This window comes from Salarias fasciatus, chromosome 19 (genome assembly GCF_902148845.1).
Source record: "Salarias fasciatus chromosome 19, fSalaFa1.1, whole genome shotgun sequence".
Classification (NCBI taxonomy): Eukaryota; Metazoa; Chordata; class Actinopteri; order Blenniiformes; family Blenniidae; genus Salarias; species Salarias fasciatus.
The window spans coordinates 25,422,418-25,436,982 of NC_043763.1; the positions used below are offsets into that span (position 1 = coordinate 25,422,418).

Consider the following 14,565-nt stretch of genomic DNA (forward strand, 5'->3'; position numbering starts at 1 on the left):
AGGTGAAAATATGTGAGAGCATTGACCTTAATGACAAGGTTTTTATTCACAGCAACATAAGAAATATAGAATAATCACAATAAATGAAAGTATTGTAAGGAATGAACAAGTTTCTGTAACGTGATATTAAAATTATTACAAAATAATCCCAAAGTCATCTTAAAAACTACCTTTGGTTCAGTTAAACTTCGAAATCCAAAAAAATGTTTTAATGAAGCATGCTCTGCTGCAACCGTAGGTGATTTGATATATCTAATTTTATTCTAATAGTTTAAAATGACATTTGACATATTTGAAGCATCTGTAATCTTAATTTTTTACATTAATAGATATTTATCAATATAAACGTTTTTGTAAAGAATAAATCCGTTTGATGCTAATTGATTAAAATGGTTCATTTCAAAGCTGAAAAATTATTAAATCTGTGTTTAATTAATTTTCTCTACCATGAAAGTAAATATTGATCATATTGGTTTTTCCACATCTTGTTACTCTGAAGAGGCTCAATGATCATTTCGCTGCGTCAGCACTGGAGAGGGCAAACCGGGGGTCAAAGGTCGCCGTGGCTGTTGGTCACTTCTGAAAAAAGAAGCTTCAGCTGGAAACTGAGTGAAGAAGAAAGAAGATGAGCTGCCAGCAGAGGGCAGTGTGTGTGTGTGTGTGTGTGTGTGTGTGTGTGTGTGTGTGTGTGTGTGTGTGTGTGTGTGTGTGTGTGTGTGTGTGTGTGTGTGTGTGTGTGTGCTCATGTGTAGCGATGCTGCTGGTATTAACTAAGAAAAAGAAACCACTCAGTCTGTGATATTCTACTTTATAGCTACGACTCTAAAACTACCAGGACCAGGAGGATCTGGACTGGATCCAGGAGGATCTAGACTGGATCCAGGACCAGTGATTCCTCGGTCTCCATGGCGACAGAGTAAAGGTGTTTTCAGAAAGTTGTTTCCCTCCGTTTCCATGGAGATTTAGTGTTTTCATAAAGTTTCCCCCTCAGAGCTGTTTCCAGTGGTCCTGAGCTCTGTTGCCGTGGAAACGAACCCCAGAGCGCTGGAAGCTGGTGGTCTGGTCCCGGTGGTCCGCCGCTGTGCAGGGGGGTCCGGGTGGTCCCCGTGGTCCAGTCCCGGTGGCCCGCCGCCCTCAGCTTGTCCTGTCACCAGGCGCTGGTTCGGATGTCATCCAGGCGTCAGGACGTCTTGCTGTGTTTCCCTGCTGGGTCACATGACGGCTCGGCTCGTCTCGCCTCGCCTCGCCTCGCCTCGTCCCGTCCCGTCCCGTCCCGTCCCGTCCCGTCCCGTCCCGTCCCGTCTCTCAGACAGAATCCAGCTTCAGCCCTGAAACAGCTTGGATGTTGTAGAAAGTCCTGAAGCTCCGCTGATCGACTCACTGAGGATTTAACATCATTAACCTTTGTTTTCACACATTTCCAGATTAAATCTCCGTTAATCCTAATCCTCCTGATCACGTTGTGATTTCAGGACTTATTCCTCCTCGGTTCAGCTTTCAGGAGGGATTTGTAATTAAAACACTTTTGTTCTTTTGATATTAACGTTTTATATCTGATCATTTTACAATAATCCATTTTCTTTTCTCTCGGTTTTTTTCTTAAAACATCACCGGTTTTATTCATTATTAAAACATTTTGTCTGATAGGGACTGAAAAAAATATTAAACATTTTCAAAATTAAATTTGAATGAAAAGAAAATGAAAGTATGATTTTAATGATCTTTAATGGAAAGTAAATCCAGGCGCTGTTTGCACCGTAGTGTTTTTAGGTGAAAATCAGCACCAACTAGTGGCCCGACAGGAGAACTGCGTGGTTCCCGCTGTTTCTGCCGTTACCGTGGAAACGCGGCTCCAGGGAAAATGCAGAAACCCAGTTTTCACCTGAAACAAGTGAATTTGTTCTGTTTGATCAACATTCTGCTCATCTTTTCATTTTTATTTTTATTTTAAAATCATTTCTTCATTAAATTTGTTTGATAGAATTTTTGGCTTCTTTAACTTAAATCACTCATCTTCATCGTTTCCTTTTAATTCACTGAACTGAACCTGTTAATGATTGATTGATTGATTGATTGATTAGAATATTTAATTTCTTTTTTAATGATTGTTAATCTACTTCTTATTTTTGTCACAATTCATTAGTTTCTTTTCCTTGATAATGTTTATATTTACTCACTATCGAAATACTTTCTTTTTCACTGATCTCCAGCTGTTATCAGAATATTCTGATGAGTTTTTATTTCTCTGCTTGACCTGTTTGCTCATTATTTGGCTATAATTTAAAAAAGTATTCCTGTTCAAGGCATACATTAATTCTCAGTGTGTGTGTGTGTGTGTGTGTTAATCTGTCATGAAGCACTACTCTGGAGCTCATTTGTTTTATCTGTATATAAATAAGTGCTGCGTCCATCAGAGGGACGGGGGGACGGAGACTTTTGTGCGTCGGTGGGATTAGACGGTTCTCGGTGAGATTAGCAGATTTAGCGGCGGATTCCGTCGTGTAATCTCTCGCCGGTCTGCCGGCGGCCGGGGAGGTCGCCGCTGATCAGAAATGGCGTTTCCGTGCTTGTTCTTGTTGTCGGAGAGCGTCGCCGTCGTAAACGGCCGTAATCTGCCGCGCCGCTTTCAGGAGAACGAGCCGCGAGGAAGACGGAGAGAACGGAGTGGCCGGCGGACGCATCCCAGCATGCCCGGCGGTGTGATCCCAACAGCCGGGCTTATTGATCAGAGGATGCTCTGCAGCGGCTCTGACCATCAACTGGTTTTATTCCAGTGTTGACATGATGGCGAAGCACGCACACACACACACACACACACACACACACACAGGAAGAACATGCAAACTCTAAATACCTGAAATGTATTTCTCGTGTTCGTGTGTGTGTGTGTGTGTGTGTGTGTGTGTGTGTGTGTGTGTGTGTGGAGTGACCAGGACCGGTAAATGGAGCCATAATGACCTTTAGATTTACACGTGTGTTGCAGATGTGCGTCATGAAAATGTTTTTCTGAAAATAAAAACATTTTGTCTGGAAAATGACTCCGGTCTCAACGTGAAGCTGGTTTTAACGACGCGTTCAGTGAAATGTTGCGTTTTCATCCATGTTCTCTTGGATTTTTTTAACATTTGCTTGGTGGTTTGACCGGATCGCCGCCTCAAGTGGGCCAGTTTTGGTCCACGGGCCTTATGTTACGATCCGTCGCAGCACAGAGCCGCTGCTGTTCGAGTCCTGGTCGTGTGTGTGTGTGTGTGTGTGTGTGTTACATTTCCCTCCGCCGTTGTTTGCCTCGGAGAACATAATCAAGTTGTTCTCCTTCAAATTAAATCTGTAGCTAGTTTGTGACCTGAAATATGCCCCCATCCCCTCGGCAATACTTACAGCTCCGAGCCGGAACGCCGCTGCACGCACACACACACACACACACACAGAGTGCGGGAGGCTCCCGCAGTGTGTGTGTGTGTGTGTGTGTGCAGCAGGGAACCAAGAACCAGCTGCTCCCCTCTTCCTCCACGTCTTCCTCCTCTTCATCGTCTTCCTCCCTCCGTTACCTTCATCTCTCGTTTTATTTCTGAATGTTATGACTCTCTCCGTGCCAGCAGAAACAACAAAGAGCAAACACACACACACACACACACACACACACACACACACAAGCTGACAGCCATAGCAGCTTCTAGACACACACAGGGAGACAAAACAGACGCCCACACAGAGACGGAGAGACACGACAGACGCCTCCACACACAGACAGCGAGCCGAACCAGCCCACACACACACACACACACACACACACACACACACAGAGGAGCTAATGAAGGTTGTTCCCCGTCAGGCGGCGGCGCAGGATTCCCTCTCTGATTGATGACTCACGGAGGCGATGGCTGTGGCGGTGTGTGTCGTGGTGTGTGTTGTGATGTGTGTCGCGGTGTGTGTGTGTGCATGTGTGTGTCTTGCAGTGTTTCCTCCTTCTACCTGCTCCTCGTCAGAAGCGGGGTCGTCGGGCTTTAAAGTCATCAGGCGAGAAGTATTAACGGAGCAGAGACGTGTTGGCATCCTAATGAGTGGAACGCCACATCCCGACATCTGGCACAAGGACAAAGAGGACACCACACACACCGTGCACACACACACACACACACACCTTCCACGCACACGCCGTGCACACGCCGCAGCCGCGCGGTCCGGCACTACACCAGACTACAGATCAGCTCTCGCAGGCCTGCGCTCAACGTGACTGCAGAACGCCACACAGCGCAGGTTCCACGTTCCTCCTCCACCGTCCCAGTCCAGTGTTCCTCAAAGATCCCTGCAGAGGAGCAGAGCGGCGAGCATGTCAAAGGTTGAGTGTGTGTGTGTGTGTGTGTGTGTCTGCACCAACACAACAGGCTGTTAGCTTCCTGCTAGCTCTTCCAGCACGAAGTGAGGAATCCTGATCAGACAGATTTTAAGTTTGAATCCTTCTCGTCACTCTGGAGTCAAAGCCAGTCCAGTCACATCGACTCGTTTACATAAAGAGACGTTCAGTCCCAACAGGTCAACATCTGTTCTCAGGATTTCTTCAAGAACATTTCACTTTATTGACTTTTTCCTTGACTTCCAAGAGCTGTTGGTTTTTTTTTTTTATCTCATCAGTTCATAACATCAGATTATAGAGCATCTTCCTCCTCTAATGTCCAGACTATAGAGCAGGGGTCGGCAGCCTTTTTGTCATGGAGTGCCAGTTTAAAATGTTCTCATCAGTTTGTGCCATTATCAACTAAAACACAAGTTAACACAAAATACAAAAAGATTTCCAACATAGCTGGAAATGTATTCCATTCAGATAAAGCACATACAATCATATCTTTAAAAATATTTTTTCTACTAACTCCAAAAAGTGTTTTCATAAACTTTGTGCTTTGTGAGCCGCGTGCCGATGTTTCAAATTAACTGGTGCCCGTGTTAACTTGTGACCAATAGATGACTGAGACTTGTACTCGTTCTAGCGAACGTCGGTTTTCTACAGTTACAGTGAGTGTATACGTTCAGTCTTTTGTGAGTCTTACTTTAACAACTGCTCTTATCAGCAGGTGTTTACACAGAATTCCGCCGTCACTCGTTAACACGGGAACCAGTTAATCCATAACACCGTCCGAGCGACACTCGTATTCTGCCATGGAGCTCTTTGAACAACTCGCTGGTGTGTGATTTGCTTCCATCTCGCCTCTCCAGTGTTTTTTCTCTCGGGGTTTTTATTAAAAAAGTGTTTTTCAACCACCGTCGTGTTCTTCTGCTTGTTTTTTTACTGTCCTGCTTCCCGTTTACTGCGCACGTCGTCACGTACAGCGGCGCGCATGCTGAACAAATAATCCCCAGTTTTATACTGCTCCGCTGTCAGGCGGCGTTTATATGAGACACGGAGCGGATTATCGATCGGTGTACACCACCTCGTACAATCTGCTCCGAAATACAATCCTCTCTGAGTGAAGCCGATCCACTCGGGGGTTTACATGGCACATCCGCTCTGCCCTATAAGCCATTATATGGGGCGCATGTAAACGTGCCCAGTGTTAATGCCAGGCCAAGGGTTGCCGACCCCTGCTATAGAGCATCTTCCTCCTCTAATATCCAGACTATAGAGCATCTTCCTCTTCTAATATCCAGACTATAGAGCATCTTCCTCCTCTAACATCAGACTATAGAGCATCTTCCTCCTCCAACGTCCAGATTATAGAGCATCTTCCTCCTCTAACATCAGACTATAGAGCATCTTCCTCCTCTAACATCAGACTATAGAGCATCTTCCTCCTCTAACATCAGACTATAGAGCATCTTCCTCCTCTAGCTTCAGATGAACTTCTTGAACCGGTGGTGAACTGAACTGTGGAAACTTTCCCCTCTTGTCATCATCCGAACAGATCAAACATTTATTTCCTCGACTCTTTGCTCCGTTTCTTTTGTGAGGCTCCAGGTTTTTTGTGTATAAGAACAGAATAGAAATACTTTATTAATCCCAGAGGGAAATTCTTCAAAGTAAGTGTTTGCTCCGTCACATGAAGTTTTTCTCTCTGAACTGTTGAGTTTTTCCTGAAATCAGGTGTTGACCTGGTTTGTTTGCGCTGCGACTTGCTTGTCCTCTTCGCCTGTTGCCTCAGGCTGTTTAGTCAAGGTGTTTTCCACACACACTCCGGTCATCTCTGTGTTTGCTGTTTGTTGCCTTCGGCTGAGTTTCAGGACATCTTTTGAACGTTGTGTTTGTCAGTGACCACAATGGAAGAAAGGCACGTTCCCACTTGTGGCACTTCACGTTCTTTGTGTGTTTTCTGGTTGTTTTGTGCGTCTTTTGTTTCATTGTCCAGTTTTGTTGCTGTAAGTTTCCTCGGAGCGGCTTCAGTGTTGAAGTGACTCCTCGGACTCTTCTGGGTTTGCTGGTTGGGTTGAACTCTTTCATGTGCCTCAGCCTCGGGGGGGGGGTCTGAACTCTGTCTGGGCACCGGATTGTTCCTCCTGGATCCAAGGTTACACTATCAGTGGAACCAGTCCAGGACCTGGAGTAGACTTTCCCGTGGAGGCTGAGGAGTGTGACCCCTCTATAGCTGGAGCACATCATCTGGTCCCCCTTCTTAAATAGGGGGACCACCACCCCGGTCTGCCGGTCCAGAGGCACCGTCCCTGTCTGCCGCATGATGTTGCAGAGACGAGTCAACCAAGACAGTCCCTGGACATCCAGAGACGAAAGGTACTCGGGGCGAATCTCATCCTCCGCCGGGGCCTTGAGACCGAGGAGCTTCACAACCACCTCAGTGACTTCAGTTTGGATGGAGGATGAGTCCATCTCTGAGATCAGTCCACCTCTGAGACCTCAGTCCCCCTCTGAGACCTCAGCCCACCTCTGGTACCTCAGTACACCTCTGGTCCACCTCTGAGACCTCAGTCCACCTCTGGTACCTCAGTCCACCTCTGAGACCTCAGTCCACCTCTGAGACCTCAGTCCACCTCTGGTACCTCAGTCCACCTCTGAGACCTCAGTCCCCCTCTGAGACCTCAGTCCACCTCTGGTACCTCAGTCCACCTCTGAGACCTCAGTCCTCCTCTGAGACCTCAGTCCACCTCTGGTACCTCAGTCCTCCTCTGAGACCTCAGTCCACCTCTGGTACCTCAGTCCTCCTCTGAGACCTCAGTCCACCTCTGAGACCTCAGTCCTCCTCTGAGACCTCAGTCCACCTCTGGTACCTCAGTCCACCTCTGAGACCTCAGTCCACCTCTGAGACCTCAGTCCCCCTCTGAGACCTCAGTCCACCTCTGAGACCTCAGTCCACCTCTGGTACCTCAGTCCTCCTCTGAGACCTCAGTCCCCCTCTGAGACCTCAGTCCACCTCTGAGACCTCAGTCCACCTCTGGTACCTCAGTCCTCCTCTGAGACCTCAGTCCTCCTCTGAGACCTCAGTCCACCTCTGGTACCTCAGTCCTCCTCTGAGACCTCAGTCCACCTCTGGTACCTCAGTCCTCCTCTGAGACCTCAGTCCACCTCTGGTACCTCAGTCCACCTCTGGTACCTCAGTCCTCCTCTGAGACCTCAGTCCACCTCTGGTACCTCAGTCCTCCTCTGAGACCTCAGTCCACCTCTGGTACCTCAGTCCACCTCTGGTACCTCAGTCCTCCTCTGAGACCTCAGTCCACCTCTGGTACCTCAGTCCTCCTCTGAGACCTCAGTCCACCTCTGGTACCTCAGTCCACCTCTGGTACCTCAGTCCTCCTCTGAGACCTCAGTCCACCTCTGGTACCTCAGTCCTCCTCTGAGACCTCAGTCCACCTCTGGTACCTCAGTCCACCTCTGGTACCTCAGTCCTCCTCTGAGACCTCAGTCCACCTCTGGTACCTCAGTCCTCCTCTGAGACCTCAGTCCACCTCTGGTACCTCAGTCCACCTCTGGTACCTCAGTCCTCCTCTGAGACCTCAGTCCACCTCTGGTACCTCAGTCCTCCTCTGAGACCTCAGTCCTCCTCTGAGACCTCAGTCCACCTCTGGTACCTCAGTCCTCCTCTGAGACCTCAGTCCTCCTCTGGTACCTCAGTCCACCTCTGAGACCTCAGCTTCTACTTCCTCCACTGAAGACGTGGCGCCGGGATGGAGGGGGTCCTGGAAGTCTTCCTTCCAGCTTCCGGTGATATCCCCAGTCGAGGTCAGCAGCTCTCCTCCTCCACCGTTAAGTGTTGGCTTACAAGTAGGAGGTGTTAAACACTGCCCCCACAGGCCATCGGAGGTATTAAATACTCATCTATTCTTTTACATTTAAATTAATTAGCGTCGTCTGTTTTTACTGTTTGTATGAATCAGCTCAGACTTTGTCAGAAATGCTGAAGGTGGTTTGAGGCTGGAGACGTTTTCTCACCTGGCTCGACAGGACTTCTATTTGTAGACTTTATGAAAAGATCATTTCTATGTTGCACCTGTAATTTTGACTTTGTGGCCTATCAGATAGCGTTCATATTTAGTTTTTGTTGTTGCTATTGTCAGATTTGTTTGCTCTAGTATATTTATTACATTCCTAAACAACACGTCCAGCTCCTCATGCTTGGAAGGAGCTCGAGGCTCCATCGTGGCTTCAAGCAGACCTGCAGCAGATTGTTCTCAGGTCCACATGTGGATGCTGAATCCTCCTTTAAATCTTGCAGTTTTTGCGCGACGCCGCTCGCCGTGCTTGTCTGTGTGTGTTCTGACGGGGCTCAAAGCAGCTTGAATCAGGTCAGCTTCACGCGGCCGTTGGTCTTAAAAGACGTTTTCCTCCTCGCCGAAGTGGCTTCATCTGGAATCAGCCGGCTCGTCTCATGGATTTTATGTCATTTTATTTATCGATATGAATTTGTGATTTATCAGCCGTTACATGGGGGTTTCAGGAAGTGGAGCCCGAGCAGCAGCCTGGCATCATAAGATAAATCTGAGAGTAGTTGAAAGCGTGGCGTGTGAAGGGTTAATGATCAAAAGCGAGACAGCAGGATGATCTGCAGCGCCGTGCGCCATGCCCTTTCTCTGAAGCCTGGCACGCCGCTGCTATTCTGGAATGAAGTGAACTGTTGACAATTGGCATTTTATTAAGACTGACTAAGACCGCTTCCGGCGATCACCTTAAACACAAACAGCGCTCTAATCAGTCCAGACTGCCGCTGAAAACCACATCAGCTGCAGCACCGGCAGCGTCTGGAGGCCGAGAGCCAGCTGTGACCAGAGGAAGTTACTGCTCCCACAGAGTATCCCTCAAAAGTAACTCCACCGCATGGATAGACTACAGGTGTCAAACATGAGGCACGGGGGCCAAAACCGGCCTGCATGGAGCCAATTAGGTTTTTTGTGAAGATATAAACTTTTTCGTCATGTCGCGTTTCGTTCATTCGGTTGATTTTCATGACTGTCACTCCGGCTCGGTGACCTCGGTGACCTCGGAGACCTCGGGGACCTCGGGGACCTCGGAGACCTCGGGGACCTCGGTGACCTCGGGGACCTCGGGGACCTCGGTGACCTCGGAGACCTCTCCATCACACAGTGGTTGAATTGATTTTGATTTATCGCGGTTCTTTCATGTTTTTCTGTCATTTTGAATTTGCACAGCATGAATGCGTCACGGATGGAAATGTCATTTATTCCAGTTCACTCAGTGTTTTTGCGATTCGCTCATGTGGAGATCGTGGTGACAATTAACAGCTTTCATTTGAGGAACTGTACCGTCACAGTATAAACAGCATTTTGAATTATGTAGTATAAATGGGCTCTTTCTTCCAGGAGCTTCTTTCTGCTCTTCATATCTCCAGAAAAGCTGTGATTACTGGAATATTTCACCTGGTTGATGGAAAATTCCTCCCTTTAACTTTGTAACCTCCTGATATTTGTTCAGTTCTTGACTGTGAATCAACAGAGTGAAGTAGGTTCGGCTTACAAAGAGTTCAAGGTCACTGAGTGGATGTGAGCCTCGCGCTCGAACATCCCTCAGCAGTCGGCGTTAAACATCCGGCCCGTCGTCTTGATGCTGAGGCTTCAAATGAAAATGGAACATGAAAATGTAGCATCTTGGGTTTTCGTTTTCACGACTACGGTACTTGGAGTCACTAGAGAGGCAACTTGTTGAAAATGATCGGTCTCCATGGAAACGGGGGGAAAACACAACACTGCTGCACGGCCGCAGTGAACAGTAGTTCTGCACATGCTCAGTAGATGAGACTGACGGAAACGTTCTCCTCCAGAGAGTCATGAATCCCGGTCCATGTTCTCCTGGTCCTGGTCCTGGTCTCAGTCCAGGTTCCGCTGGTCTGGGTGGTGTTAGAGTTGACAGTCACCATAACAACAACAATCCAACTCGGTGTTCTGTCCGTATGAATGTCTGTGTTCTCAATCGTTTGTGTTTCGAGTGTTTTGTTTTATGTGATTTCATTACTGGAACAAACCCAACAGCACCAACTAGTGGCCCAACATGAGAACCACATGGTTTTCAGTGTTTCTGCCGTTTCCATGGAAATGGATGATTTCTGATTGTTGTTGTGGAAACGTTCCTGAAGCAGAAACGGGAGGACGTGGACCGCCATGCAAATGGTTTCTCAGCTGCTGATCGGAGCTGACGGAGACCGGACCGAATCCGGTCTGAAGCTTCTGAAAGCGCCTCGAAGCTTCATCTGCGCCGCCGCTTCCCTCCATTTCCACTGCGTCGAGCTTAATTTGACACCTTCCCCCGTCACCCGAGGTTCACCCAGCAGCTCCACCTTAATGAGATTTGACTTCTCTGACAAAGACGGAGGCAAATGTAAATCCCGGCCTGTGGCTCCAGGCGCCTACAGGTGGAGACGCGTCCGCGCTGACATTTAGCAAGACGCCGGCCGCTCGGCGGCGGAGGCCGGCGCGGCCGCCGCTCCACCTGGGCCGCCTGCCCGGGCGGTGGAGAGAACCCTGGAATCCTCCTGTGGGGAAAAGCGCCGCGGCTCACCGAGTGACGCATTTACCCTCGCAGTGAGTAACAGTTCTTATGCAAAGCAGAGCCGGCGGCCGCGCCGCACGCCGGGATGTTATATTTGCAGGCTTATGCAAATGACTGACCTTTCACAGAGCATTTACATCAGGGTGAGAAATTAACTTCTTGATCCAATGGCTGCCGTGCCTGTTAGATTTATACATTTTACCAAACCGTTGATAACATTACAGCCAGTAACTCCAGCGCTCCATCAGAGGAGTCACTGTTTCATCAAACATGCTGGAAATTCTGTGAGCAGGAAGTGATTAAAGGTGCTGTAGGCAGGATTTTGCTAGTCAATGCTAATTTTTCTGTGTTTTCTTTGGATTAAATGTTAGAGTATCCGTTGATAATCCTTTAGGAGTGTAGCATAATTGCTCTACCGCGAGGGCGCAGCGTTTCCATCTGTCTCTGTTCTGAGCTGAAAAGGAATCTTGACAGCTCCAGGTATCTTTGACCAATCAGAAGAGCCCCTGAGGCTCTAACCGTGATTGGGGCGTTCGTTGCGCGTTCTTGTGGGAGGGGCTTAACTTGCGTAAGGACGTGATGTCAGAGAAAACAGGACCGGATTGGCTGTGCTGGGTTTCAAATCGCTATCTTAGATGTGATCTGTGATGGTGTTAAAAATGTTTATATGAAGTTTCCAAGCTGTATACTGAGGCTGGCTTTTCTTTTCATCCTTTCTTGATGGGGTATCAAGGTCAAGGAGATGATCTGAGTTAACCGTGGATTAATTATTGGTACTGAATTCAGTACTTTTAGGTGGTGAGTGAATTACACCGGCTCTACCGAGAACCGATTCATGTAAAAGCAGACGGTACCACGTTTTGGTACCGATTTTCCGAGCCGAACCTGAACACAGCATTGCAGCCGTCAGTAGCTAGCATGTCAGCAAAGCAATCGTGGAGAGAAAGTGCTTGAAACACGACGCAGATCCGCTCTCTGTGGTGGAAAACTTCTAATCCAGAAGCTCCTGGTTCAGAACCGGATCGCTCTCCGGGCTGTGGAGAGACCAGCCTCAGGTCTACGGCTACAACTCCTGCATTCAGCACTGACTGTTAGCATGCTAGCATCACTTAGCACGCTAGCGGACATTAGCACGGTAGCATGTGTTAGCCAGCAGCAGCAAATTAACATTTATTATCACATAAACACACAAAAGTACCAGAAACTGAGGCGAGTCCTGGTACCGATTCCCAGGCAGAGGGAAGGGAAACGCAGCAGCCGGTAACGACGGCGTGATTTGATGCAGTCGTTCTGAACTGAAGGGAAACGTTCAGTCGTATCGGTTCCTCCATAGTGGCGGTTCTCTCAGATCCTGACCTGGTCTGAAGGGACCCGGCCTGCTGCCGGTCACCCTGTCGTCACAGTGAGTGAAGTTTGTTGCAGCGACGCCGTTTCTTTGATCTGAATGATGGCGTTGAGACTGCACTTCCTCCTGTGTAGCACAGACATGATTAGATAATAATCTGTGTTGCGCGGTTAATCTGGCGGACGTGGCGCTCTGAATCATCCAGTCACATGTTGTGCAGACGGAGCCGGGTTGCATCTCCTCATGCAACACTGGAGATTCTGGCAGCTGGATGCAGAAGCGTCAGCACGAATCTGAACCCGGGAACTGTCACTTGGTCTCGGGGCGCTCCGCCGTCAGGCAGCGGGTTCGATGCCAGGTAGCAGCACGCACGGCGTTCCCGCCGCCACCGCCGCCATTGTCTTCCTCACTCTCTGATTTTGAAACATCACGTTGGTTCACGTTACGGCAGAACTCCACATGTCAGATGTGCTCAGTTTGGACCGGCTGGGAATAGCTTTGACGCTTTATGCAGCGAGCGATGCTTCAGAGAGAATGTGCAGAGGCAGAGAGAGGAAGTGGATAAAGAAGCAGCTTCCATCGCGGCCAGATGTTCCTCCCAAGCTGCACGATATTGATTTTCCAATTATCCCGAACATATCTCCCATCCGTGGACGGCTAATGTTTCTAAGGCCTCATTAAAGGGTGAAGAAGTTCTAATCACTTTCAGCATGAAAAATTGTGGGATTTGACTCATAGTTCTGTTTTTACCGTGATCAGCCGAAACATTATGACCGCCAGCAGGTGAAGAACTGGTCATGATGAGAGGGAGAAACGAGGCGCCGGGTGACAGGAGTTCAACACAGACTGGAGCAGAACTACTGCTGCTGGTGTTCCTGTACCGCAGAGAACTGCAGGGGACTGCAAGGAACCACGGAGAACCGCAGAGAACCGCAGGGGACTGCAAGGAACCACGGAGAACCACAGAGAACCGCAGGGGACTGCAAGGAACCACGGAGAACCGCAGAGAACCGCAGGGGACTGCAAGGAACCACGGAGAACCACAGAGAACCGCAGGGGACTGCAAGGAACCACGGAGAACTGCACGGAACCGCAGGGGACTGCTAACAGCCTCATGGATGCAGATGGAGGCTGAGCACCAGAGCAGACCAGGTCCCGGTGCCGGGTTACCTTGTCCAGATCGTCATGTTTCAATCCACTGGAGCATCTGTGGGATGTGCAGGACCCCCACAATTCCACCATGAGGAGCCAGACTGCCAGAACCCCCGTATCTTGACTTCAGGCTCAGAGCTGCAGCGGAGTCTGTGGTGTCAGTCTGGACCTTCTTCATGTTGGTCATAATGTTACGGCTGATCAGTGGGTCCATTTCATGACACACACCAATAAACTCACCAATGAACAGACGCTGAAACGGGCCGAACGTGGTAAATCTGTCTGGACTCGTCCGTCTCGTTTTGTACGATGAATGAAACCACTCGGGAGTTAGAGGGAAGTGGAAACGGTCGTGAGCCGGCTGTGTCTGATCTCAGGACGGCTCACGTTCTCGCCGCGTCTCCTCGTTCCTCCGGCGGACATACGGGAGCGACGGCGGGCGGGATCGCCTCCCGTTGAGGATGGCGGCCGGCTCTGGAGAGGACATGTTGCGTGTCGGCGGTTCTGCGTTGTGCCGAGGAGGCGTGTCCCGACACGAGGCCGGGATGGAGCGGCGCGGTGAGGAGGAGGGGGGGGAGGGGCACTAGGACCCAGCGGCGGGGCGGTGAGGAGGCTGGCAGAGCGGGGCTGAGTCACTGCATGTGTCTGAGCGGCAGTCAGAAGCAGAGCAGCGCAGCCCGGAGCAGAGGTGGCCTCGCACTCATCAGCGCCGGATAACGACCATGATGGGTTGACTGGGGGGAGGCGGCCGCAGAGAGGAAGTGTGCACCGCCACCGCTCGCTCAGCATGGAGACCAACAAAGTTCTGCATTTCGTGCCTTCAGGTAAGTGGACGGGCGCCGCTCACGACTCGGAGAACCCGGGAGAACCCGGGAGAACCCGGGGTTCCCTGCCTCATGAAACCCGAGAGCGCGGCGCTGGGCTGTGTTCCTCCTCTTCCACTTCCAGTGTGACGGAGGACAGATGTTTTCCTGCCCGTCTCGCGTCCACTCTGCGCTGTGGACTGAGGAATGTGGCAGTGACAGAAATCCTGTTTTTATTTTCCCTTTTCGGAGGAGGTGGGGTCGCTCAGCCCGCTCCGCCGCCACACATGCAGATGTTTTCCTGTACGTGTGCTCGGCTCTTTTTC

General features: G+C 49.6%; 1 protein-coding gene and 1 long non-coding RNA gene across 3 annotated transcripts in view; one reads left to right on the top strand and one right to left on the bottom strand.

Moving 5' to 3' along the window:
* Nucleotides 1-3,884: 3,884 nt before the first annotated feature.
* The window catches only part of LOC115406318 (uncharacterized), an 11,917-nt gene continuing 1,236 nt past the window's right edge, over nucleotides 3,885-14,565 (bottom strand). Inside the window, exon 3 of the long non-coding RNA XR_003933520.1 lies at nucleotides 3,885-4,306. This is a non-coding gene — a long non-coding RNA (uncharacterized LOC115406318). The remainder of the gene's footprint in view (nucleotides 4,307-14,565) is intronic.
* Nucleotides 14,084-14,565, top strand: part of slc4a11 (solute carrier family 4 member 11) — a 95,939-nt gene continuing 95,457 nt past the window's right edge. For both annotated transcript variants that reach the window (XM_030116261.1, XM_030116262.1), the window contains exon 1: nucleotides 14,084-14,260. In XM_030116261.1, the coding sequence (XP_029972121.1) occupies nucleotides 14,224-14,260 (37 nt within the window). In that variant the 5' untranslated portion in view covers nucleotides 14,084-14,223. The remainder of the gene's footprint in view (nucleotides 14,261-14,565) is intronic.